The 27675-nt window shown below is 40.5% G+C and overlaps 1 protein-coding gene across 1 annotated transcript in view; it reads left to right on the forward strand.

Moving 5' to 3' along the window:
• POU6F2 (POU class 6 homeobox 2) overlaps window positions 1-26653 on the forward strand; it is a 250195-nt gene extending 223542 nt beyond the window's left edge. Inside the window, exons 6-9 of the mRNA XM_040593708.1 lie at window positions 2204-2410; window positions 13945-14113; window positions 22501-22669; window positions 25994-26653. Of these exons, the coding sequence (XP_040449642.1) occupies window positions 2204-2410; window positions 13945-14113; window positions 22501-22669; window positions 25994-26498 (1050 nt within the window). The 3' untranslated portion in view covers window positions 26499-26653. The remainder of the gene's footprint in view (window positions 1-2203; window positions 2411-13944; window positions 14114-22500; window positions 22670-25993) is intronic.
• The last annotated feature ends 1022 nt before the right edge of the window (window positions 26654-27675 follow it).

The following is a 27675-nucleotide window of genomic DNA, read 5'->3' on the forward strand; positions in this document are numbered from 1 at the left end:
CAGGAAATTCCAGTTTGGAAGGCTAACTCACAACCTCTGTCTGAATGTGCTCCATCGTGCTTCAGTCATGCTCTGTAAAATGGGGGTAATAATCTTTATTGATCTGTCTACCTTTTAGTAATGCATTAAGGAGAACTTAAATTATATCTTTACAACGTTTTGAACGGTTCTGATATATGCAGCTCTTACAATACAGCTTAGTACCTGGGCTTGCCATTTTACCAGGTCCTCCCACAGGACAGCTGTCCAGCCTTTCTTTATGGTTCTCTGGTCTTCCCTTCCAAACTTCTTTTACCTGGGAAAGTTTGGTAAATTGATGGTTTCGGCAGGTACCGCACGTTAGCTGAGCTGCCGCAGGTAACCGGGTGCATTGTCTTCACCCAAGGAGTCAGCTGAAGCTGCGGCGTTGCACCTCACAGCTGCGCCTGCCTGGAGCGCACCGCTGGGCTGTGACCGCTGCAGGAGCGGTCACTCGTTAGCATGTTGTTGCTTGATTGAGTCGTAGTTTAGCCTAATAACAGAGGGGAGAGGGTGATCCGCTGGTGGGAGCGGCCTGCCCCTCCAGCTGTGCTTGGGTTAGTTGGATATCATGGCATGCTCTCCAAGATTGATACTGATGCTTTCTTGAGGATGGATTTTCTGGGGTGGTTCTGTATCACCTGTGGTGAGTTGAATAAGCAGAGATCTTCAGAGATCCCTGTTACACTTCACAGCGCAGTTCATATGCATATCCTTGTCACATCTTTAGCAAGAGAACTGCAGTTGTTCCTCTAGGTCTGCACTCTCAGAAAGTAACTTAGTGGTCTGCCCACAAAGCCACTGATGTGGCTGACCAGTTTTAACAAAAAATGGCAGAAATAGAGAACTAAAAAGATTATTAAGCTCCTAAATGGAATGAGAATCAGCAGATAAGACTGAGGAAAGCTACCCTGTTACTGTCCCCACTGAGGAAAAAGAGGGAGAACCTAGATATGATCCACTGTATTTCTCAGCAGCCAAGTAGGTCTACACTAGTCAATGTATGTGATAACAGACACAGGCAGCTGGGGTCATACTGGTGGGGGACAAAAAGGACATGTGGTGCGGTGGGTGTTAAGGGTAAAGAGGAGGAAGCAAAGCTTCTGGAGAGGGAACACTGGAAACCTTACAATGGGTTAGATGTTTTCTGGGGGCCTATGATAAAGTCAGTTATCCCAGATATGTGGTGAAGGAAAGAAAGATGTGTTTTGGTTTTGATTGTGGGATTTTTTCTTCTTTTTTTTACTTTTCCTGTTGCAATAATCCTATGCATCTAGCTTCATTTGTTGTTGTTTGCAAAGAAAAAAAAAAAGTTCAGTTTTATTCCCAAGTTTTATCAGAAGTTTGTTTCAGGTGCTCTAATACTTGTAAAAAGTGTATTCTGACAACATAACTTTCTTCAACCTAGCAGCTTATTGACTGACAAGCTTTCTTACAGCATCTGTTTGACATCTCATCCTCATATTAGTTTTACAGGCACATTCACATTTTAGGAAATCACTGATTCTCAAGTCTGAGATGTCACAAGTGTCTCTTTCTGCAAGTACTTGCCCCAGAAATGTTAGCTAAAATGTTTTATCTAACACCAGCCCTCCCGTTGTGTTGCACTACTTAGTTGTCATCCAAAAGAAGCTGCATTTTTATGAACGTATCTTAATAAGCAGTGTCCCGAAAGGCACCAGTATCTCTTTGTGCCTCTCTGAGATCACATGGGACTAACAGGAGGTTGCCTAGTGTACTAGGTATCAGTAAATCAAGGAAAATTACATAAACACCTCAGTTCATAGTTAATAACATCGTACAGATGAGTTGTAGAAAGAAAGAGAAACAGGCTGATATTTGCATCTATTTCACTCTGTGTTCAAATGAGAGGTGAGAACAAAGCATCACCCAGGGGCCAGAGCATGGCCCAGCATTTGGTTCATACACTCTCAGCCACGGCAGATTTGTTGGACATGACAGTGGACAGTGGTAAAACATGCAGGTGATATGTGATGCAAGAAGTGAGTGTGAAGGAACACTTCACACCATGAAGAAACGGTTGTTTCCCACCTTCAGCCCATCCTATCTGTCCCTTTGTGCTTATTTCACCTAAGTTTGATTTAACATGCATAAAATAAGTAATTATGTGTAGCGAGTATACACGGCGTGTGTGCATTTTCCTTTTATATGTCATTTTTTCCAGATTATTGGAACAATCCCACTGATGCCTAATCCAGTCCCCTCCAGCCAGGCAGCAGGTGGAGCTCAGGGACTTCAGGTACAGCCAATAACTCCACAGTTACTGACCAACGCCCAGGGTCAGATCATCGCTACCGTCATCGGCAACCAGATACTGCCAGTGATCAATACCCAGGGAATAACACTATCGCCGCTCAAACCAGGCCAGCAGGTAAGGTGTCTGCAGCCTGAATGATGTTTTGAGGAATCAAAACAGATGCACAGAAATCTTCTGCTCCTCATGGACTCTCTTGTGGCTTTTCTAAAGCCTCCCACATCTTTATCTTTTTTGATAACAACAGATGAATTCAATCATACATAGTATATTAGTGTGTACTATATGTTGAGTCATTATATAATGTATTCTTATATAATTTATTGATATATTCAGAGATTAACCAGTTATTCTTTTTTTTTATTATTTTAAAGGTCAATATAGGGCCAACTGAGAAATTCCCTGCAGTGAAAGCACAGTAGGAATATGAGACAGAGGCAGCCTGTCTGGCCTATGAAGTTCCTTGGTTAGTGGTCAGCAAGTAGACAGAGCCTTGAAATGTTTTGGAACGTGTGGAGAAAAGAAAGAAAAATATAGAACGTACTAGTCTTCACTAGAAAATTGGATATGATTCTGCATATCTGCATAGACAGAAAGTATTTTAGGGAAATTATTACTCAGTGTAAGGCACCAGGTGGTTGACAGACTTCAGGATGGGTGCAGCAACTTCACCGAGCTCCAAAAAGATTTTTGTAGTTCTTTTTTGACTACTCTAAAGTCAAATTCATTAGTTTTGTCTGCATCTGTAGAGCCACCTTTTTTTCTCTGAAAGAGAGGAAATTGAGGATGGAAAAGACGTGAAATGTGATTACCAAAAAGGTACTTACAAAGGTGTCACTCACTTAAATGTTCAGCTTAGCATTCCTATTGCTGGGAGTGCTTGTTTGGTAGTCCTGCCTACACTTCCAGTCACAGGTGTCAGCCTTTTGTATGTTTCTGGAAATCCCTGGCCCCTCTGAATTCCAAACTGATGATTTTTTCCTTCTCCCCACTCCCTCCACCCTTAAATTTAGTAGTAGAGAGCCATTGGATCTGTAAGATGAGTTTTTTGTTTGTTTTGAAGATGTTTCACATCCAAGTGGTTACATACTCTTTTTTTCCTATCCTCTGTAGTATCTAGCACAGGCATTTGCCAAAGCACTTGTCATTTATCTAATTCTGGTTTTTTTAATGGGACCAGACTTCTGCTACTGACAAGTGCTTTTGCAGTTGTTGCATGTATGTGGTTTCAAACAAACCGGGAGGGATGGGAGAGTAGGCTCTGTGTTCTCCAGCATGGGAAAGCCAGACAATGGAATAAGAGACTCAGCAGTTTACAGTAGATTTTCTGGGGTGGAGTGTGAGGTGAGGTGTTTCTTTTTGAGTCCCCTGAATTCATTTCCTCTGAAGAAATTACATCTTTCCCTCCTTTATGGGAGAAACTCTTGAAAAGCATAACAATCCTGGCATTCCATCTGAAACTGAGAAATGTAGAAGTAAAGATGAGGATAGAGGTCCTGCATTATTCCCTGAGACCTCTTCACCTGCAGAGCGCCATGCCTTCTGATTCCTGTAGCAAAGCAACCTTTTCCAGGCAACATCTACCAGCAGTATCAGTGGGTAGAGAGGGGACAGAGGTGCGACCTTTCTCTGCACAGCTAGTGGCACTGGGCTTATGTAAAGGCATGCACTGTGGCTGAAGAGTGCAGAATGAGCAGGGTTTTTTACGGTGGAAAGTCACTGTTTAGCCATCTCGTGTTGTAGTGTACTGGTTCACCCAACCTTTGTGGTCATGTGCAGTGATCAGCTGGCAGAGACTGTCGGTCAGCAGAGCTCTGGCTAGGTCCAAGAGCCAAAGATGTGCCCCATATTATGCTGGCCTGCCCAGCGGTGCTACGTAGGGAGAAAACATTATTTTGCCAAGATCAGCTTTGCAGAGTCCAGCCGGTGCCTGTCACACAGAGCCCTGAGGTCCCGGAAGGTGCAGGAAGGGCCACCAAACATCACGGCGCCTCCTCACCTACACCTGTTGGAGCCTGATCAAGACAGTGGTTTTGATTTGGGGGGGCACAAATAGTGCAAATGCTATATGAAAAAGTAGTACACATAATTTTTATAGGAATCGCAGGAAATTATTTCTATGTATTTGTGCTCCCTCTACTGGCTCTTCTGCTTTTACTGAGGGAAGTCAGAGGAAATTTTGCCATTGATTTCAGCTGGAGCAAAAAAGACCTATGAGAGCCAGATTCCTCATAGGAATAACACTGATGGACAGTCAAAAGCAATTGAGCTAGTACTATACAAACTGCCATATCATTTGAAAAGTAAATAAATTACCCAAAGGATAAGGAGATCCCAAATTTGTCTTATTGCCCAGGTAAAGACTTAGCCAAACTGTAGTGTCTAGCTAACGATAGCATATTTAGTCATGCATTTAAAACCTTTTATTTGGAAGAACCAAGTGCTCAAACTTGGAGGGCTTAGCAGGAATTTCAAATATTTTTGAAAATGGTGTCACTCACTCAACATCTGGTGTCTTGTAACTTGATGAAAGAATCTTCAGAAGGGGGAATGAAGAGTACAAGACAAGTTTGGGAAAAGTTTTGAGACTGTCACGAAGAAATAAATGAGGAAATAAATAATGTAGTAAAATGTTGCAGTTGCAGATGATCCTAGTTTAGCTTTCAACTTGTCACTTGGAAACTAAATACTGCAGGAGAGGGAGAGGTGACTGCAAGCGATGATAGTAAGCTGCTGCCTGTTAGCTGAGTCACAATAATTGAACCTGTGTAGCCTGTTTCAGCTGCTAAGTAATGCATGCTAGTGCTTACTTTTTGCCTGAAGACTTAAATGCCTCAGATGCTGTTTTTAGTCAGCTTTACTGAGGTAGACTACATGTGTTATTTATTCATACAACTTTTTCAAACTTGACAGACTAAAGCCTCAATGTCTCATGGAAATGAGTTCATAGGTTACTTACATGTAGTTTAAAGCACTACTTCTGTGTTGTAAATAAGTTGCTTTTTAATGTACACAAGCTACTCCATTGTAATCATATTCCTCTTTTTTTTAAGAACAAATAGATATTTCTGATTCATGTTTCTTAAACTGCCCACAGTAGGGATTGTTCCTCTTTACATTTCACTGAGTAATTAAAGCTTCAGTGTTTTCACTGTTTTCCAAGATTTTGCTAATCTAAGTAGCAGCATCTATGTGCACACTGAGAATTCTCCTAGAAATCATAGTGGCTTTCTAAAGCAGGCAGCTGTTTGCACTCCTGTGGTAGTCTGTGTCCTTTTTATCTCTGTTCATAAAGAAGTTTTTCTTTGCCTTTAATAAATTTTACTGCGCATCTCCCAACCATTTCAATTTCAACACTAATCTATTTGAGATTTTGCGACCAGAACAGAATGCCATGATCATAGAGAGGATGCATCACTGTTTTACATAATATTATAATATTTTCTGTCTTTATCTCAATACAGCCTAACATCCTGTTTTTTCTATCTTTGCTCATTGAGCAGCTTTTTCAATGTATCCACTGTGATACGTCTTTGATTCCCTGCTTAACTCACTAAAATGATTCCTTTTAATGTGAACCACTTTGCACATATCAACGCTGAATTTCATCTGTCATAGAGGTCCCCCGGCATGTTGTAAACAGGATCTGTAAGTTGTTCATGGTATTCTGAAATAACTTCATGAATTCATGTGTTCTTCCTGCTGATTCAGCTTCACCACTGTCCACCATCTTTTCCTGCTGCTTCCTAAAACCATTCAGAAATTTGGTATAAACTCTTTGATCCCTGCTTGTAGTCTTTCTTGAAAAAGGACGATTTATCCCATAATTTTATCTTTCTTGCCTTTTTAAGCTGTTTATGTCTCATAATAGAAGAGTACCTTGTAACCTTAACTTTGCACTTCCTCCATGCCTCTCAGGAGGGATTTCATCAAAATCCAGGTTCTGTGGCTAAATGCACATTTTTTTTTCAAGAACAGATGAGCTTGTTGCAGCAACTTGTTAGCATTGTCATTTGCTATCAGATTTGAAAACCTTGTTTTAAAGTGTTCTTTCATATCTTTAATAACACATGCTGACACCAACACAACTGACAGAAGAACTTGAACCACAAATTGGCGTCTTACAAAATTTAGGAAAGGATTCACCTTGCTCAGCTTAGTCATAGAGCAATTAGGTATGTGGTGGAAGGTAGTTAACTAGATTTCCTGTAGAGACAAAGAGACATAAACAAGGAGACATATGCGTGTCCAACCGGCAACTCAAGCTGTTGAAATAATTTTTAAATAGGCTGAATCTCTAATAAGTATCTCAAGGTATCTGTTGTCTCTATTGATGTGGGAGGGGGCTAGGATAGCTATTTTAGGATAGACAATTAATTCTTAGGTGTGTGAAATTTGGTAAGAAGAATCCAGCTGCCAGTGATCTCTGGGGCTCAAAACACATTCTTGCTTATGAATTCCTTAAACAGCTTTCCTAATAATTGGTGTTTTCATAACGATTTGCTTACCCATACCAAAGCAACTTCTACACATTCTATTGTTCTCTGGTGTACCTCATCAAGTGGGTTCTCTGCTTGCTGTTGTCTGGCTCTTTTCTTCTACATCTTAGGTTCATTAAATCAGGCCTGTAGTCCCACTTGTCCCCAGTCGTGTTTTATCTACACTGCCTGCCAGAACTTTTCATATTTCATCGTGTCTTATAGCACTACCAGCTTTGAGCTTCTGCCAACTCTAACACAATAAAACAAGCTCCTAGGCAGAATTTTCTTACGTAGTCAGTTCCCCATCTTCATTGTCATTGGCTATCATGCTCCAGATTAACTGTTGAAAAGACAGAGATAGCTCTCAGATGGGTCTGTGGTCATGCTTGTACATCTGCTTTCCAAATTTCATGCCAGACATTTTCTTTCTGCAGTCTCAACCTACTATATACACCCTATCATCTCATTATCACTGCTCCATGCAATCCCTTGTTATTCTCTCCCATTAAAATCTAACCAGCTCTCAATCATTTTCTCTCTGCAGTGCTCTTATTGCTTTGATGCTGTCTTGTTTTATGAGAAAAGCACCCTTCTTTCACTGTTTGAATATAGCCACTAAGCTGTGTTGTCTCAATGCAACTTTATTTTTCTTTTGCTTTTTGTATGACTTTCAGTGATGAGGGTGACAATTTTTCTCACTTCTTTCTCTTTTCCTTTACCCATCAGCATTGCATAATTCCATTTGATGCCTGGATAAATTTACTAGCTTTTGGAAAGTCAAGATTACCAGACTATTTATTAGTATAAGGGACTACATCAGATTTTCCATGCCACAGCATGAACACTTGACTTGTACCTTATGTCTCTTCCTGAGCAGTTTTCTTTGTGGTATCTGCACTCATAGGAGTAGGGCATCTCAAAGCAGTGTAAGGGCACCACGCCACTGGGAGTAGGAATATACCACTACGTTATTTGTGTCATTCTAAGGAGCTGAGACACAGAGAGTAAAGCGCCCATCACTGTAGGAATGTTGCTGTTACCTTTGAATTATGCATTTGCCTACACATTTAAGTCTGTTAGTTTAATATTGACATTATATCATTCCTGATGGGGGTCACAAAAATGACTGATACACCCAATTTGCATATAAAAATGTATCTTCTACAGAAGCCCAGCTGTGTCCTCTACCTCATTCAGCGAGCTGAGAGACCTTCAGTTCCAGTGTATGCTTTGAACATAGCTCTTAAACCACAGAAAGGCTTTGAGAGAACTTCAGCAGATGCTGTCAAAGTCCTGCCCCCAGTTATATCCACAGCACACCAGCACTTCTTTGCTGTCATCTTCGATTTTGAGCTCTGTGCACAGCCTGTGTGAACTCCAAAAGCTTTATTAATCTAGTTTCCAAACATACCTATACTGTCAGTCTAAGCAGTGTTTATGCTATATATACTATACTATACTATATACTGAGAGAAAAGATACTTACTAAGTATCAAATAGCTTTCATATTCAGATTCATGTATTCCCTTAGTTGATTAATCTAAATTAGAGTGATGGGGTACAGTATTTGGGAAACATTTTGGCAGAGTTACCTGTGAAAGTGATTTGGCATGAAGCATGTGGATATGCATAACTTAATCTCTCCATTTGCTAGAAGGTTTAAGAAAACATTTTTGAAGCTCACGTCTGGTCATGCAGTATGAGTAGGTTTGTGTGCAAGACAGAATTCCTCTGACATGGTGCTCTTCAAATCATACAGTGACCATAGCACACTGCCCCTCTTCCTCAAAAAATAATGTATGGCACATTTTAGGAAACACACACAGAGCAGAGAATTCCGTTTACAGGAGAAATGGAAGCATGAAACACTTAAACTACTACTTCTGCAAGGCATTATCGTGGCATTTCAAAGTGTTTTGAAATGTCTTTTTGTATCAACCTATTTATTTTCCAGCACCTTCCATGGACTTTAGTCTTTACTAGAGTTAATGTCCATTTTTTCCAGGAAGAACTAGCTGGCATCAGATAAAATTGAAAATCTTTATTTGTGTCATAAAGGCGATTGTTTAAAATGTATTTCTTACTTTTTGTACCACTCCTCTTAGTGTCGTTTCTTCTGCCTTTTTTGTTACGCTTGTCTTTTTCACCTCTGTCTTCCCTAATTTGTTGTGTTACCTCGTCTCTCAGATTTCCTTTTCACTGAATCATAGAAAAATAGGACTGGAAGGGACCTGAAGAGGTCATGCAGTCCATCCCCTCCCCCTAGGCAGGATCAACTGTCCCTATATCATTCTTGACAGATGTTTGTCTAACCTGGTCTTAAAAACCTTCAGTGATGGAGGTTCCCTGACATCCCTAGGCAACCTAGGCCACTCTCCTTAGCATTAGAAAGGTCTTCCTGATGCCTGACCCTAGCCTGCCTTACTGCAATTTAAACCCATTACTTTCTTCTCCCTTCCATTAGGTCCATATTTAGCCCTTGCTGTTTGTCCAAACTCTCTGAAAAACCAGTAGCAGTTCTTTTACGATACAGGGCAATGCCTTCTGAAAACTTTGTTCTTTATTTCCACTTAGTTTCTTTCTCTTTCCTTACCTAATGCAAAATACCTCCTTACTCTCTCACCATCATGTAACTTTCTGGATGCAGGAAACATCCCTGATCTCATAAGACTTTAATACAGGACTGCTGTTGACCATTCCAGGCGTAGGAATATCCTACATGCATAATTTAAGAACAAAATTTAGTCTTACAAACCTAATTCATTCTTTGCCTCTGCAATTATCAAGCAATACTACTGTTGCTGTTGGCAGCAGCATGTAAAACTGATGTAAAAGAAATAAGAATCAAGCCCTTTGCATTTCTCGGTTTATTCTTATAAAATATTATGCTGCACTTTATGCTTCTCATATTCATCTTATTCCTCTAGCTGTAGTGTGCATATGTGTATTCCTGCCAGATACTGATCAGTGTTGCATACAGTCATCATTCTCGACGTGTCTACTATATCCACCTACACAGAATGGCACTTACAGCAACTGCTTCTGTAATTTCTGTGCCTCCTTCTGTCTTTGGATGGAAAATGCACAACAGTCATAAATATAATTCATATCACATGTACGTGTCCAAAATTGGGAAAAGTCAGCTATTGCAAGTTCAAATTGATTCTGTCATCTAGAATCTAATTCATAATCTAATCGTCGCCTCTCCTTAAGGCTATTTCTGGAGTGGAAATTATAGTGGATGGAAAGAGAGAGAGTATTTTAATGCAATTTCACAACATAGATAACTATCATTGTTCTTTAAGCAGGACATTTACAGCTTAACCATCATGTCTGTAAAACAGGGGGTGTGCTGGAAATTATGTAGGGAGTTAAAGACGGAATCCTCCCTCAGTCCCTGGTCAGGCCTTAAGGTGACTCTTCAGCCTTTCCAACCACATTGCTCCCTTTTTCCTCACAAGCAGTGAGTTAGAAACCAACAGTAAACATCCCTTGCATATTTTATTGCACCTAAGGTCACTGTGCATCCAGACTTCACTAGCCATATCCCTTTTTTCCCAGCTAAATTTTGAGAATTTCTTACATTTGTTCAAAGATCGCCAGACATCTGAGAAGAAAACTGCCAAGCTTCTGGGTATCCCAGTTATTTCAAAAACACATTTGTGAATGCATTGTGCAATACATGTGCAGAGAATCAAACATTTCCTAGTCTTAACCAGCATACTGTGCATGGGCTAGGTAGTGGCTGTTTGCATGCTTTGCCTGCACAACTGGAGAATGCAGAATGCCCTCTCATTCTGCTGGTTCCTGGAAGCTTCACATCTATTGTGGATGTGCTCGGCAGTTGAACTGTTCACGGAATATATGCGTAGCATGGCTGGAAAATATTGGGTTTGCTATCTGTGTCGTACATGATCGCGTATTTCTCCCTAAGAAATACTGATGGAAAATAGCACAGAATTATAAAAAATTAAGACTGGAAGGTCAAGGTGCAAGAAATTATCCAAGCCACTCTGTTGTTCGCCGGCAAAGTAGCTGTTCTGCTATTTGTCTAACTTGCACCTAAGCACTCATAGGAACTCCACAAGTTCCCCCAGCAATTTATGCCAATGCCTCACTGCCACATTAGACAGGTTTTCCCAGCATCTAATTTGAATATTCCAGTTATTGTGCTTCATTCTCTCCACTATAAAATGTGAGAGAGACTCATTCTCTCCTCCTTTCATTAGCTCTGCCCATATTTGCGGGAGGCATCATATCCCACTTAGTCTTCCCTTTTTTGGATTAAACATGATTAATCATTCCAGGTGTCTTCATAAGCATCAGGTAACTCCCAGGCCTTCAGCCACTCTAACTCTTCTCCTCCAGTTGGTCCAGATTTTTTCTGAAGTGTGGCATCCACCTGTGGACATGGTGTTACCCCAGCAGAGGTCTTTCCAGTGCATAGTAGAAGATAAGATTCTTCACATGCACTGCAGACATCACTCCTCTTCACACAGCTTGGTATGGGAGTTGCCTTTTCTTCAGTTTTGCAACACCCCAGGATTGCTGGTGGCATGCTCAGACTGACAGGATCATTTTGAATCCTAATCCTGTATTCCAGCCTATCAAAAGTCCCTCCCAGTGTGTCATTACCATGTAAATTTACCAAGTATATTCTCTTCTCCATCATGCAGGTCATTAAGAAAATATTGAGTAGTGCAGAACAAGGCCAGGCTTCTGTGAAGCACCCTACGTGCACGCGTCCTTTCCCACAGATAGATATCTAGCCTCTTGGGTTTGTTTTCCAGCTACTTTTGCATTCATTCTGCAGCAATTTCATCTAAACTATGTTTCCCTAGGTTATAAAGAATGCCACACGAGGGAGTGTCGAGAGACTTGTAAAGTCAAACCACCTACTGCTTTTTCCCTGTCCACAAGGCCAATTACCCTGTCTTAGAGGGAGATCAGATTGGTTTGACACAGTTTGTTCCTAACAATCCATGTTGTCTGTTGCTATGTTGCTACCTTGTTTTCTTGCGGGTGCTTACAAATTGTTTGATTATTTTCTTCAATACTTTTCCACGGGTTGAAGTTTAGTTGACTGGACTATAATTTTGCAGATCTTTTTTTTTTTTTTTTTTTTTTTTAAGATAGCTACTATATTTGCTCCTCCGCCCTTGCAGATAAGCGCTAACATCTTTAAGACTGTTCCAGATAGCACAAAAGCATCTAACTCATCTAAATACAGTCCTTTTCTTTCCTCGCCTAGGCTGAAATCCTTAGTTTTGCCAGAGATTCCATCAGACAACAGACCCAGAGCCCAAATGCCTGCCTGTTTCTGAAAGCTGCTGTCTGGAGTGATGTAGGCATAATGGATGGGCAGTCCTCCTAGTGGTCTGCCTTCCCTAGAAGATATTTTAAATGTACATATTCTGGGGTGGGAGCTCTCTATAGATAAAATCCAGCCCTGGAGTGAAATTTTTTTAAAGATGCCCAGTGCTTGCACGAGTCTGAAGTCTGGAAGCCTTTCAATCAGCTTCTCAGCTATTGTCCCTTTGATAAAGTGCCAGTTTTCTTTTTTTAAAGTGTGCTTGATCCAAAAAAAATCCTTGAGATAATAAAATGCTTTCTTTTATTGATCCCCAGAGAAGTCAGAATAGGCTAAAACTGGTCAGATAAACAATTTTCATTATTATTAAATGGTAACTCAAAGTTTCTTGCTTCATTTTGTGTTATATCATTCCATGTGGGAGGTAGAAAAAGGAGTTCTAATTTTTTCCATTCTTAAACAGACCCGTAACAGGAATAATGTCATCAAAATTGTTCATACGTATTCCACAGAAAAGTGTCATCTTGAATGTGATCAGATACCTTTATCTACTGTGCCATACAATTTGTTGTCTACTTAGCATCAGTCATTTCTATGTGTTCTGGGAGCATATTATATATAATTTGAGTATTACTAATGAATTCAGCTCCTGTTCTGAAGTCATTTATTCAGTTAAATATCAAAAGATAAAAACTCACACTCCTTAGAATTCAAGAAATAGATTTAAATTACTGTCTTCAAGCAAGGCCAAATAGGCCTTTATCTTTCCCCCTTTCTGAGAATGCAGATAACAGCTATCACTTAAAAGTGAAGCCTTTTAGTACATTTTTGCAATCTTTTTTGATCAATATCAAGAATCAAAATAAAATAAAGGTATAATAAGTAGCAATCACCTGAGTGTATCAGGACTGTATTACTGGGCTCTGAACGGGCAGGACTGGCCTACTAGAGACCAATTCAAAACTGTAAGGTCCATTGTGTACCTTCATTCTGCAGAGAGACTGCCCTTTCCATTTGCTGGGGATTTTAAGTAAAAATCAGTACCAGACAATGTTCCTAATTTTCAGTCCCACATGGAAGCTTGTTATAGGCAGAAGGGTTTAATGGTTCTTTCCTTTCCCCTAGTGAACAACCAAACACTACACTGTTGTAAAATTCGTAAAAAAAAAATAGTAATTTGTAAAGGCAAATTCATGTTTCACAGTCTATCATTTGCATCTGCTGTACTCACTAGACATTTTAGGTATGTCGCAGTTGACATAGTCTAGATGCAAATGGAGCTCAGAGGTTTCACTGTGTGTTTTAGGCAAGGACAATTTATTGATTGAGAAATAAGATTTCAACATTTTGGTTTGTTTCCTAGATAATGTCATAAACCAAATTACTCCTTTCTGTAGGAAAGAGGTTTTCCCCTAGTTTATCTTCTGTTCCCCATTCCAGCTCTTCTTGGCCCTGGTCCTGTAGTTGAGAGGATCTCTCTGAAACAATGCTGATTTATTTGAGAATCCATGTAGGGAATAAAAGTCTGGCTTCATGAGTCAGAAAACAGGTAAGGACGTGTATTTATTAAATCAGAATGCTGCTGTGGATGTCATAGGTCTCCTGTCACCCGTTTCAAACAAGTATTTAGCTTCTAATTAGTCTAAGTACCTGGTTAAACTGAGAAAAAAAATGGAAAGTCAGAATTCAAAAGAGCTCAGATTGCCTCTGCTGTGACACTGTCACCTGAACTAAGTCCATGGTATTTAATGCTCTTTACGGGGTTTGTTCCCCAGAAGTAGATGGATGAGATGGTGCATTGAACGTTTCCTATTACTGCTTCATTTTCTAAATACCTATTTTTACATTTTAACATATAGCTCCATCAGCCCTCCCAGACGCAAGTGGGACAAGCAGCCTCACAATCCAATCTCCTGCATTTGGCTCACAGTCAAGCATCTATGTCTCAAAGCCCAGTGCGTCAGGCTTCCTCTTCTTCCTCCTCATCCTCCTCCTCTTCAGCTTTGAGTGTTGGCCAGTTAGTCAGCAGTAAGTATTGCTCCCTGGCTCTCCTTAATTCTCCCCTCTGTTTGTCCTCACTGCTGAGTTTCCTGATCTGCTTTCCCTCCTTTTTTTTTTTTTTTTTTTTTGTTCATACAGTAGATTGTATATTGCTAAGTAGAGTGACTCTTACCAGTGAGAACTGCTAAGTGCTGTCGTGGATGGGGCTTAAGGTAAACGTGCCTTGAGAAATTGTAATCAATGCTAAAAATGGCCATACAAATGGTAGCAGCCCTCAACTGACTTATGAGGGTAATTCTTAGAACTGAAATATAGTTCACGTTATTTGGAAATGAGGAGGTTTTGAATCATTTAATATAATGAATTCTATTGCTCTGAACTTGGTGGGCAGACTGATTCTCCTGCTTTGGGTTAGGCTGTTTGTTGCTGTTTGTCTGCTTAGTTAGTGTAGCAAACCACTTTACATACCCTGGCCCTACACAAATCCGGAGCGAGAGTCCTTTCTTGCCAGGAGGAGCTTGCACAGTTTAAACAGGAAGTGTAACGTGGGAAAGGAGAGAGAAGCACGCTGCAGTGAAATACTGAGTGTCAGTGTCAGGATGAGAAGAGCTGACCTCCTGAACAGCCCTTCCTTCCAGATCACCTAGTTCAGAGTCCTTGCTATTACTTCATCAGCATTAACTTTGGTCTTTACATAGCAAAAACAAGGGGTTGCAAGTATACATAAGAAGCATTAACAGTTTTTGCACATCTGCAAAAATCTGAGTGTATTGGATGACCTTGTTCAAAGATACTCCATGTCCATATTTCAAGTAAACAAATACTATAACTCACACTGTATTGGTAATGTAAAATATATGACTGTTACAAGCTTATGAAGAGCTTGGGGAAACTGTCATGCAAGGGAAGATGTGAAAAAATCTTGGTTAGATTATTTCAGAGATTGTTTACATGGGGAAATTACTAGCAGAGCTATAGTGGTAAAATTATGCCGGTATAACTCCCAGTGTGAATACTTTTATTCTGGAATAAAAATATCTGCATTGGTAGCTGTAAATACATAAACTACATAGATACAGATATAATTATAGTGATATAAATATACTGCTATTGCTCTGTCAGTAAATTTTCTCATGTAGACAAGCTTGTAGGAAGAAGACAAATAAGAGGCTTTACGTTAAAAATACATAAAGTTACCCCTGTCTATGTGAGAAAATAGACTAAAATACCTAGTGCAGAATAAGTTGCTTTTCAATGGCTAATCCAGAATACCCTCCCTGGTGGACACTCTTATTAAAAAAATATTCTAGAAGAACTATTGAGGGGTACTCTACCCCACAATAGTTATTCCAATCAATTTTCCTGTGTGGATAAGCGCACTACACAATAGAAGCAACAGAGAAGAAGCCCATCTATGTTTACAGGATAAATCCATCAGAAGTTAGGAGATGCTAGAAAAATAGTTGCTTGTTCTACTGTATGCAGTTTCTCTTAGAACACGTATTTTATGGTAACGATATACGTTGTGATTAAAATCATGCTATCGTGATTTTTTTCTTATCCTTCTTTCAGTGCATTCCCAGTGGAATTGTTCTAGGGGTGCATCAGAATGACTAATGCAACAGGCGGGCTGTGGTCCCAGAGTTTGTTCCCTACCTGAATCACTACACTGTTCCCCAGTTTGCGTTACATTTGAGGTAGGGAGCTATAGAAGGGCAAAGGATGGTCTTGCTTCAGGTGGTAGAGGGCTGAGAAGCTGAAGCTTTGTCTGCTGTGTAAGTCCAGTGCAATGGCAGGCAAGTCACTTAAAACAGATTCTTCACAAGTGCTCCCTCAATATCCAGCTTGAAACTCTGGACTTTAATTTACAGAAGAGCCTGGTACTCACAGAGTTTTAAGTGCACTTACACTATGGAACTGTATAAAGAACCATTTAAAGACACAGTCTAAAAAATCATCTCCTTTTTGACCTAGACTGGGTACCCAGAGATGCTTTTTCCTTTAATATCTGTCCACTTCTCTGTGAATGAGAAAGGGAAGACCCTCATCTTGTAGAAATACAAGAAAATAAATTAAGATTTTTGAAAAACAGAGGAGCTCAAGAGGAAATATCTTTGGTGAATACATGTCTGTGGACAAACACAGAACAAGTGAAAAGGCAATACACCAACCAGTTCCTCCGTAACACAGCACAGTTCATCCTGTGTACTGGAAGAGGCAGGGGTCTGGGGAAAAAGAACCGATAACCTGGGGCTGAAAGACTATGCTACACTGCCTTGTGGGCTACTGTCACTCCAGCATTCTGTAGCTTCAGAGTGCTGATTTGTGCAACTCTAAGGATGTTCTTTTAGCTTCGTTTTTTGCTTGGATAAATTTCAGGGTTGTTACAGAAGCAGAATGGTAATGTGAGTGAGTGATATGGTGAGATCATGCTTATATTCATAGCTGGAAATGAGACCTTCGGTCAGTTGACTGGATGGAAAGGCTGATAGGTTCTGTTATCATCCTGGTGGTCCTGCCCTAAAAAGGAGTAAGACACATGCTGTGCTCGTGGATTTGGCTGAGAGCAGGGGAGTATGAGGCACAGAGGTATCACTTTGGGCAAGGGGGGAGACACTAATGAACACAGACTTTTTACGTGTTCCTCTCAGGCTTAACTCCATTCACTTGTCCTGTTCCAGTTCCATTACTTCCTCACGCTGTTCTCCACACAATCTGTGCTCCCCTTGCCTCTGTGCTTTTGTTCCTCTTGCCTCCTCCCTGCAGTCCTTTCCCTTCAGTCCATCATTCCTCAGCTTCTCTTCCCGTTTCAGTTCCCCTCCAGCTCCATCAGTCTCTGTCATCCCCAGACCATATCTGTGTCCCCTTTACCAGCCTTTTCATTTGGTGGCTTTTGTCCTCCTCTGCCTTGTTTCATCACCAGTACCACCTCCTTTTCCCCGTTTTCTTTCCTCTGCCACATTGATTACTACTCTCTGCACAGTCACGCCCTCTCTCCCTCCACTGCAAACTCAAATCCCTGCTCCTTAGTAGGCTTCAGGGTTTTTTTCATCATTTCTTTTGCTTCAGACTCAAGCTTGAGTTTTGCCCCCTCTGTATGCAAACCATGCAAACACCACTCTGAAAGGCACCAGAGGAGTGTGGGAGATGATCGCCAAGAAGAGAGGCGAGTCAGTCTCTCTGTCTTTACTGCTGCCCTGGCCCAAAGCAGGCCACAACGACAACCATGGGTCTGGGGGGGGGGGGGTGGGGGGGGGGGGGGGGGGGGCAGAGGGGGGAGAGCGGTGTTGTTCTTTACCATCTAATTCAGCTTTAGGCTCAAGCATCCTCAGTACAAAGAAAATCCTGAACTCCATGCAGAGGTCTAGCAAATCTCTGCTGAGTAGATATGAGCTTTGGAGGCCTACCTGCTTGGGTTTGTTGGAGACAGCTTTTTACTTGGGATGGCAAGAAGCCCATTACTGACATAACAGCTATTTCCCTGATGCCTGTCAAGGCCATGCTTCAAGCTGTAGGGAAACTGAAACTTTATAAAGAATAGAGGTTATTACAATTCTCTTTAACCTGGGGAGAACATGTTTTATTAGCCCAATTCTCAGAAGTAATTGACCTGAAATAATAGGCAAATGCCAGGCAAGCTCAGCCATGGTCAATACCCTACCTGAGATAACGAATGGCACAGATTAGATAGTTGGGGTGCTTCTCCCTTGCTCAAAAAAACAACAAAAAAAAAAAGTTCAATTAAATCAAGTGGGGAACTCAGAGTAAAGAAAATACTTTTCATACAATCAGACTGAGGAAACTGTGGCACTTGGGAATTGACCCACTGGAACCCAGATCTTAAGAGTATTCTAAAGGAAGAGGCTATTGATAGGGATCTCCTGTAAAATAGATGATGACAATTACACATAAATAAGTTCTGTAATTGTTTTAAAGTTATGTTTCCAGCTTCATCTAGCTATCATCATCAGTTATTCAGGACCAGCAGACTGAGTAGTGCAAGGGGCAGATCAACTCATTTCTGCCATTTACATAGCATTATCACACATACAGAAGCAAAACAGTCATCTGGATGATCCTTAATGGCTCTCCAGGATCTTCTGGAGAGCATGTATCCAGGCACAGATGGGAGCTACTACTGGATGCACAGGCCTGCTTGCTTGATCTGGCACGTCAGTGACAATGTTCCAGAGCATGAGAGAGCTACCTTCTGGTTTCTAGTAGTGTGGAAAGAGCCTACAATAAAGAAAATATGGTCAGTTCAGTAGGAATAGATCAAACCGCCTGTGTAATGAAACATGAAAAGGCAGACAGGATGTTCAGTGTTCCACGTTCCTTGGTTTTATTCCTTTTACTTTTCATTCTAATCATACATAATTTTACATTTTTTCTTTAACGTGTTTCCTAAGTAAAAAAAAGTTGCATTACCCCCCCCCCCTTTTTTTTTTCAATTCCCTTTATTTTCTTTATTTCCTATTCTTTTCCCCACCAAGATTATTATGTTCTATATAGCTTCTCATTTTTCTCTCACCTTCGGCCCTTCACCCCTCACCAGCAACAAGTGCTAGTTATTTAAAGACAAAAATTTACAGTTGTTTCCAAAGAAAGGACACTAAAGAGAAGCTCTGAAGGCAAGGACTGCAAGATTCATCTCTACTCTTCCTGTCCCTTCTATATGATTTCGTCATATTTTCTCATCCTATCTCTGTTCTCTTTTGTCTCCTTTTTCTTCACATTCAATTCTACATGTTATTCCTTTTTTTTTCCATTTAATTTTCTTCTTCTCAGATGCATCCCTCTGCTCTTTTCTTTAACTTTTCCACCAAATGATCTCTTTGTGGAAATCACTTGTTTCCCCTGATGCTCTGAGACTTGTGTCTCTATGAAGTTCCTTCCTTCCTTCCAAATTCATTTTACTGTCATCTGTTACTATAAAATTAAAATGCCTCCCACAAACAAATTATTCTTCTTTCTTTCCCCTGAGCTCCAGTCCATTTTCCATTAACAATGTTTTGTCCTGCCTTTCTTATCCAATTTTCTTTCCATTGGACTTCCTCTGCCAGCTATTTCTTCTCCTGTCTGACTGGGGAAATCATCCCCAGTAATCCTTCCCATGGTAGAACTCTGTGCAACAGAAATTTACTTTCTCCTTCAGGGTGCACTGATTTCTCTGTAGCCTTTCTTTCCCCTAACTATTAAAATCACAGCATATTTGCACTCACCAACAAACTCATGCAGGATTTTCAGAAGAATTCAAAAGTGGGAGTAGTGTTCCCTTCAGTAGGAAAAAAAGGGATTCAGTACAGGAGAGTCTGTGGATTTTTCTTCCACTGTGCTTGTCCACCTTCACAGTCCATCAGGACATGTCAGGGAATTTTAGCTGACTTCCTTTTCTGGGGGAATACATACACGTATCACCTAAAATGGTCCCAGACAACTCTCTCACCTTTCTCCAGCACCCAATGATTTCACAGATGCAACAGCCGTTGTTTTATCAAGGCATAATGTGCACTGGGAGACTTTAAATGCTGTTACTGTATGTCCCCACTACTCAATGAGATTGGTATTCTTTATTTTCCCATTGGCACTGTTCTGCCTTCCCTAGGATATCCACTTAATTTAAGAAGCGCCAGTTTATTTACAGTCTTCAATAAGCTACTCTTCCTAAAATGTGAAGTGCACTATACACTTCAACATTCTGAGAGCTCAGAACTTATTAAAACGAAGTCCGTGATCTATTTGTGTATGTTTATATATGTGTATGTGTTAGTCCACACAGTCTAAGATTATGTATTGATGGCATTTTAATGGCAATAGAGTAAAACACACTGGTGCTGTTACATGATAATATCACTAGAGTGGTCTTCTTAGTACGATTTGAGATTTATGGAGCCGACAGAAATCAAGGGACTAGTTCTGTGGATTTCAAAGGGCTTTGAATCACACCTGAAGTAGAAGTGGTTCTGATTTGATACAAACACTATTTTCCCTAGAGTTCAGGGATAAAAGGCTTCAGTGTTCTAGCCCACCTCTGTTAGTACTTCCCTCCTCCTAAAGACACTATGTAAGAATGAAGCCTCTATCTCAATAGATACTCCACCATATTATATTACAATCTACTCCCATACTCTTAAAGTGCATCACAGTTTTTTTTCTCAAGGAGAGCTCAGCCTATTTGTTTCCTCATCCAAGCTCCCTGAGCAGGAAAGGACTTTCCATGATATTGACTGTTGCAACAGTGCCATACCAGAAGGATCAAGCAGACCTTGGCGGAATTTCTCTATGACCACGTGCGAGTAAATAACCCTTTAGCTTGCTTTCTTCCCTCTTTATTCAACAGGAGTTGGGGAGGTTTACAGGTGCCAGTTGCCATAGCATTTGCTACTTTGAAAATTCTCTGGGAACACCTGAATTGTCCTTTGTCACATCCCTAATAGCCTTAGTCAGAGTCCTTAAAGTAAAAGAAGGAAAGAGGTGAGAAAGGTCACCCTCTTAGTGCACTTGGCTCAAGGGAATCTTTGCAGCCGTTATAATTTATGATATTTTGTACATTTATCCGTTGCTGTTCAGAGACCCAAAGGACAAATAAGCACCCAGCTCCATTCTGTATCTCTGAAAATCAGAACTGGTATGCTGGATAGACTGGGGGGGGGGGGGGGGGAAGCGTAAGTAGGAAAATTTCACACCTCTAAGGCAACTGCTTTACAAACTTGAGTGGCCCTTGTTGTAGCCCCGACTACTTACAAGCAAATGGTACGCACTCTAGCTTTATACTGACTGAGTGCATGCCTGTGGCACAGGTGAGCTCAAGCACAGCACCAACAACAGGAGGGACGGTTCTGAGTGTGCAGCATTGTTGAAACTACGTTCAGCCCACGTGCATGTTTACCTGTATGCATATTTCATGTGGTCCCTGGTTGCATGCACGAATATTTTTAAAATAATATTGCTGTATGTGCTCAAGCTACAAATAGATACCGGTTAAATTTATATAGCAGAAAAACTTTCTATCTGTCTATTATTGGACTAAAAGATGTTTTTGTTAGGACATTTCCATCATAAGGGAATTTTACATCAGGTTTATAAACCCCTGAAAATAAAAGCTTTGTTACTGTAATGCTGCCAAGCCCTTAGCTATAGCGGTACTAGCAGGAGCCACTCTCATAAAGGGTTCAGAATAGTAATGTAGTCTAGTACCGTCCTTGGACAACTGCTTGCATTTACAGAAATTGATGGGTTATTGTGCTGCAAACTTTTCACCTAAGAAGTCTGAGGAATGAGGTGAAGAACAATAGAGATGTCTCACTGGGAGAATGGCTTCACTACACGCAGGATTGCACAACACTTTGAAATCTTCCACCATCCCAGTCCCATGCTGTCTCCGACTTGGCAAGCACTTTCATTTAGCCAGGGATCAGTAGCTTGGGGGGAAAAAAGTTCCATTCTCCAGCTGTTGTGTCATTTCCCTTGATAAGTCCTAAATTGACCGAGTTATCCAGCACCAAAGGAGCTTTCCTGTGGTAGACATGCTTTATTATGTGCCCTTTCAGGGACAAAGGCTTCTGTGTCAGTAAACTGCTATGGAGAGGAAGGACAGATTTATTCTCACAGCATCATAAGCATTATCTTCTGAGGGGCTCGTGTAAAAATAAAAAACTGTGCAGCATTACCATCCAAAACCTAATGGCTGATGTTGCTGCTCGTTGATTATCAGCCTGATGGGAGGCAGAATGAAAAGCCTGGAAGACTGCTTCTCAGAAGGGCATCTTTTAAAAGATGATTTTTAAATTAAAGAGTTTTTTAAGGCAGCATTTTGCTTAGGCTTCTTCATTTGCTGGGTTATTTTGGACATTTGGCTGGCAGTTAGAGTTGGATATTGTGGAAAAGGGAAGGAAGGTTTGTAAATCTCCTTATTTAGCATTAATTTTAGATAAAGCAGAGTCTTGATATCAAATTTAAAAAACCCAAGCAGTTTGTGCATATCTTTAGCCCTCCTCACAGACTGCAAACAAATATATTAACACCAGCCTTCCTTCTGTGTGTGATAAGAAGGGGAAGGGGAACAAGACTTGTCAAGCTGGGGAAGGTTTTGCAAGGCACAAACTGCAGCGAGCCCAGGCACCCCCTCACCCTGAGATGAGTTGGCCATTTTCAGGAGTTCAGCAACAAAGTATATCTTTGAAAATCTTTCACCAGCACCTGGAAATGCGGCCACCTAGTTAGCATTTTAGCAATCTGACATGCTTCATAACACATCTGACAAGGCAAGCCTGTTTCTGTTTGGGGAAGAGAAGGGGATCGGTGTTAAAACAAAAAAAAAGAACATGAACGTCTTGACAACCAAAACGGCTATAAACCTAGCCCACTCATATGTGGCGCAAAGAACTGACATGATTAAAAAAATATTTCAACAGATCCTCAAACAGCCACTGGAGAGGTGGATGGGGTGAATCTGGAAGAAATCCGAGAATTTGCCAAAGCTTTTAAAATCCGGCGCCTGTCCCTTGGCCTGACACAGACCCAAGTTGGCCAAGCCCTAAGCGCCACCGAAGGCCCAGCCTATAGCCAGTCTGCCATCTGCAGGTAACAAGTTACATCATAAACTCTCCTCTTTGTTGTTAATAATTACTCAGCTGATTGCGAGTAGCATGCTTGTGTTTGAATCTCATGTCTTTAGAATGTATTACTTGATTTGGGACTTAAATTAGCCAATAATGTTGGTATCTGGCAGATCAAATGCTCTTATTGTGTACTGCTAAAGTAATTTTAGTCTTCTTTTTTTTTCTCCTTCTTTTTTAAACAAGTGAGAAACAATATTCCTGGCATTGAGACTTAATTCAGTAGACGAGCTGGAGACCCTGCTGATGCTGGATAAGCACCAGCTGACCCTCTTCATACTGTGCCATTTTCTACAGATAGGGTTACTGAACAAATATTTCATGGCTGCATCCCTGCTAAGTTAAAACCTGTATTACTGTGGTTAGCACTTCACATATAGGATGTTAATGATGATTTACCTAGGCAACACAGAAGGGAAAGAATTATCCTTCCTGCTACCTTGCAAACCAGCAGCTATTCATCTTTTGTCACCCAAATGTTTACTAAAAAACAGACAACCCATATATGCAAAGCAGAAGCAGAAATCTGTCCTAATCATAAGAAATGATAATACAGTCTTGACAGAGTTAAAGTAGTTAGAAGCAAACACCGTATATGCATGTGTGTTACAGTAATCCCATGTTTATGCATGAGGTAACAAACACACTTAGGTAACAGCTTTTTCCTCTTGGGCAATGCCTTATAGTCTTTCTCCATCAGTGAAAGCCAAGAAACCAACTCTAAGCTCATTTAAGTGGATTTTGTTCTTGGTGATCCATGAAATGCTCTGTCTTTTTATCTGCTCTTTATACTTTTAATGTATTCCCCATAGAACGGAAGTGTACTTTTCCTGCAGTTTAAGACTAAGGTTATAAATAACATCAGTATGGGGTAGTGAGCTTGCAGCTCACATTTTGCTCAATGATTTTCCATAAAACCCATTGATTGTTGTTAAATACAAAAAGCTCCATAGGATCCTCTCACTTCTATGGTCTCCCCTACTGTTTTTTCTTATAAGATACCTCCCTGTAGAAAATAACCTTTATTCAGTCTATACAAGGATACTACTGCTGGGAAATTTGTTTCAAGACTTGTATATCGCTATACCAAACAACATGTACTGCAATATCAACACTAACAAGCAATGCCAATAATATGAATGCTATTGCTCCTTGTTGCTAAGCATTAATTTTTTAAATGTTTTTTTTTTTCCCCCTGTGGTCAGTTGGTAAAGAATGCCTAAAACGGGTGGAGTTTTTAGCAACCGCTAATTTGTGGTAGCATTAAATTGCTGTTTAACATACTATACTTTAAAGTGATAGATTGCAGTTTCTTTTGCTTTTGTCTAGTTTGCTGTCTTCTCATTTCTTCCATCTACCTCACACCTGAGAAAGCCACTGGGGATGGTTTCATTTTTCCTAAGAGAAAGGGTTTCCCACTAACCAATTATAATGAAAACCCCAATAAAGATGAAGCTGGAGCACAGACATGGCTAACAAAAGGCCAGAACATGGAGACCTTTTACAGAGCTCCTTAGAGGGGAAAATTGCTCAAAATCTGAGGACTGGGTGCAGAAGCTGGTCCCAAATACTTGCAAGGTTATAGGTTTTTTTTATTTCCTTTGGCTGCCCCGGATCGAGATCACTTTGGGGTATAATAACTCGCTATGGCTGTGCATTTCTTGTTAAGCACCAAGACAAGCTGCTTCAGTGGCAGTATGCTGTTCCTCAGAAATAGTCGTTCTGACTTTTCTTTTAATGGTAACAAAGGAGTTTCAGTACAAACTCCAGGGTAATGGAAGGGGCAGTAAAGTAAGCAAGTTGAATGACCACCTCAGAGAGAGAAGTAGAGTCTCCTGGTGGCCTGTGCAGGTTATATCAGCAATATACCCCCTTGCTGAGATGTTCTGCGTGCAAATAATAGCATTTTCCTAACTGGAGACAGTGCATTCTAAAACGTACACTTCAGCTTGAAATAGCACTGGACACCAAGCAAGGACACCTCGCAGCTAACACCACACTAGGATCCCAGGCACCAGTTACAAATTCTTTGGAGTGTTGTTATCTGAAACTACTCCTTGTCTTCTTCTTTGTTTGTGAGAAATGCTTTGTTTCTTGCTGGAAAATTTCCTGCAGCTGCCACATGCTGAATAGAGACACTAAAAATTGCCAACTCCAGTCGGCGAGTTACTTTGCACAAAGGCATTGGTTCAGTCGGTCTCATCTCCAGAGCATGTTGTGATGAGCGGCGGCAGCGGCGGTGCTTCGGCACCGGCTGGGCTGCGAGTGTAGCAGCACCATGTGATAATTGTGTCCTTTCCACAACGTTAAATACCGCAGCGTGCGGGGTGGGCATAACCAAAGCAGGGAAATATGGATGGGTGGCATCAGAGGACTTGGGTTAACACTTTTTTTAATGCGTAGCAAGAGAGGATGAACTCGGTAAATGAAAGAAAGAAGCACTTATAAGACTTGAAATGTGAACTCAGCTCTTCTGCTTGTTTTTGAAAGGATTAAAGCTTTGTGTGGCTGCTTTTCCAGATGTTTTATAATACTTGTAAAATCTGGTTTGGCAAAAGACTTGTGATGGCAAAATGATATATAGAAGACCTCATTTACAGGAAATGATATCATTCTGGTACAGTTTGCAGAAATCCCACAATAAACCCAGCTTGGTGCCACAGCATATTAGTAGACTATTATGCTGGATTTCATCTGGAAAACATGAGTCTGTCTTTACACATTGTGGGGGCAGTCAAGATAATTGCAAAGTGTCCAGCTGTTTCAGCTGAACACCACCGTAGCTATGGGAATCTTTTTTTCCAACTCAGAAAAGGGATATAGCGTTAACTTGCAAACAGTGAAAATTGCTGAAAAATGAAAGGAAAGGAAACCTGATATTCAGAGGCTAGTAACTGCTGTTGGTTTGTATTATTAAAGCTGTGGTGCTTGGACAACATGGGATGGGAGAGGAGACAAAAGGATTAATCACAAAGATGAGATGATAAAGAGCAATTGCCTTTGATGTCATTTCCTGTAATTAGACTTAGCTTTAAGGGTTTTGCAGATTGTCAGAAATAAGAAAGCGTGACTCATAACCTGTATTATTTAGTGTACTTAGAATTTTGTTGTAGTGCTCGTTTTCTGTTAGCTTAAATATCTAGCGCTATATATATTTATAGATATAGCTATCTGATAGTTTTCGTAATCCATTGTAAATGACCTCTGCCAGTCAATTAGGCAGGCAGGCAGGAAGTCCCACCCTGGCAGAGCATCAGTGTAAGACTCTTCTTTCTCAATTTTCCCTCAGACACACCATCCTGAGAAGCCACTTTTTCCTACCACAGGAAGCCCAAGAGAACACTATAGCTAGCAGTCTGACAGCCAAACTGAACCCTGGCCTTTTGTATCCTGCCAGGTTTGAAAAGCTGGACATCACCCCTAAAAGTGCCCAGAAGATAAAGCCGGTGCTTGAGCGGTGGATGGCTGAGGCTGAGGCCCGCCATCGAGCAGGTATGCAGAACCTTACCGAGTTTATTGGAAGCGAACCATCCAAAAAGCGCAAGAGGCGTACCTCATTCACGCCACAAGCCCTTGAAATCTTGAATGCCCACTTTGAGAAGAACACGCACCCCTCTGGGCAAGAAATGACAGAGATTGCAGAGAAACTGAACTATGACCGGGAAGTAGTTAGAGTTTGGTTCTGCAATAAGAGGCAAGCACTGAAGAACACAATTAAACGTTTGAAACAGCATGAGCCTGCGACGGCAGTTCCTATGGAGCCTTTAACAGACTCTCTGGAAGAAAACTCCTAAAAACAAAACAAAAAACCATACACAAAAAAAAACCAAAAACGTACCAACAGAAACATAACCATTCGAACTCTGCGAAGGTACCTGTTCATCACCCTTGTAAGTAAAAGACTGAGAAAACTACAAGAAGGACAGAACAGTTTATAAATGTCCGTGGGTTTTCCTATTTAAAAACAACAAAAAAAAACACAAAAAAAACAAAACAAAACAAAAAAAACAAAACAAAAAAAATACACAACACTTAGTGTGTGTGTGTGTCGTAGATTTAGTTCCCAAAAAAAAGAAAAAGCCAGTTTTTTTTAAATGGACTTAAAGTAAACCAAATAACTGCTTACTTTTTTTCTGTATATTATGAAAATATGAACACATTTTAAGGAAAAACAAAACAAAAACAAAAAAAGAAAAAAAAAAAAAGAAAAAAACTTTTATCTGTTGAAAAGAGAATACAAGCCTGCCACCTGGAGGAGTGATTGTAGCCTTTCAGGTATCAAGTGCTGATTCACTATGAAAACTATTAACCAAAGTCAGAAATATGGCATTGCAAACTAGATTGTTAGTCTACTCTTTTATGAGTGTAAAATTGTGTTACGAATTTTTACATTTGTATTTTGCAAACAGGAAAGCAACAGGATTAATTTCTGTCATCCTTGTTCGCACCCCCTGCAGGTGTGTACAAACAGGTGTTAAAGCCATTCCATAGTGGTCACCTCCTTTTCTTTTCTTTTAGTCAACAGTTTTGCAATCTCCAAGTGTTTGGGTGCCAAAAGTAATTTATTTTTATTGTGATTTGCGGGGTTTGGTATTTCTCTTCTAAGGGTGTATGTCTTGGTTTGCATTTCTTTTTTTTTTTCTTCTTCTTTTTTTCTGATTCTTTTTGCTGCCTCCCCCCTTCCAGCTCATTCCCCACCCTTTCCCACATAACCCAGTACTGTTTGAAGATTTTTAAAAAGTGAAATCTGAGCATTTTTGTATTGATACAATGAAATGCAATAGAGGACAAAGAAGGATTAGGATTATGTCTGATGAACTGACAGCCCACGCTGAACATTGTGCTTACTGTCAAATGGGTAGCTTGGGATTTCTCCGTCCTTTGGCCATGAACCTGGAGAGGTTACCAAAACTCATTTTGTAGTATAAATATAAACTGCACACTGGGTTCAGTACCATATTATGGTTCTGT

This window comes from Falco naumanni, chromosome 4, assembly GCF_017639655.2.
Source record: "Falco naumanni isolate bFalNau1 chromosome 4, bFalNau1.pat, whole genome shotgun sequence".
NCBI lineage: Eukaryota > Metazoa > Chordata > Aves > Falconiformes > Falconidae > Falco > Falco naumanni.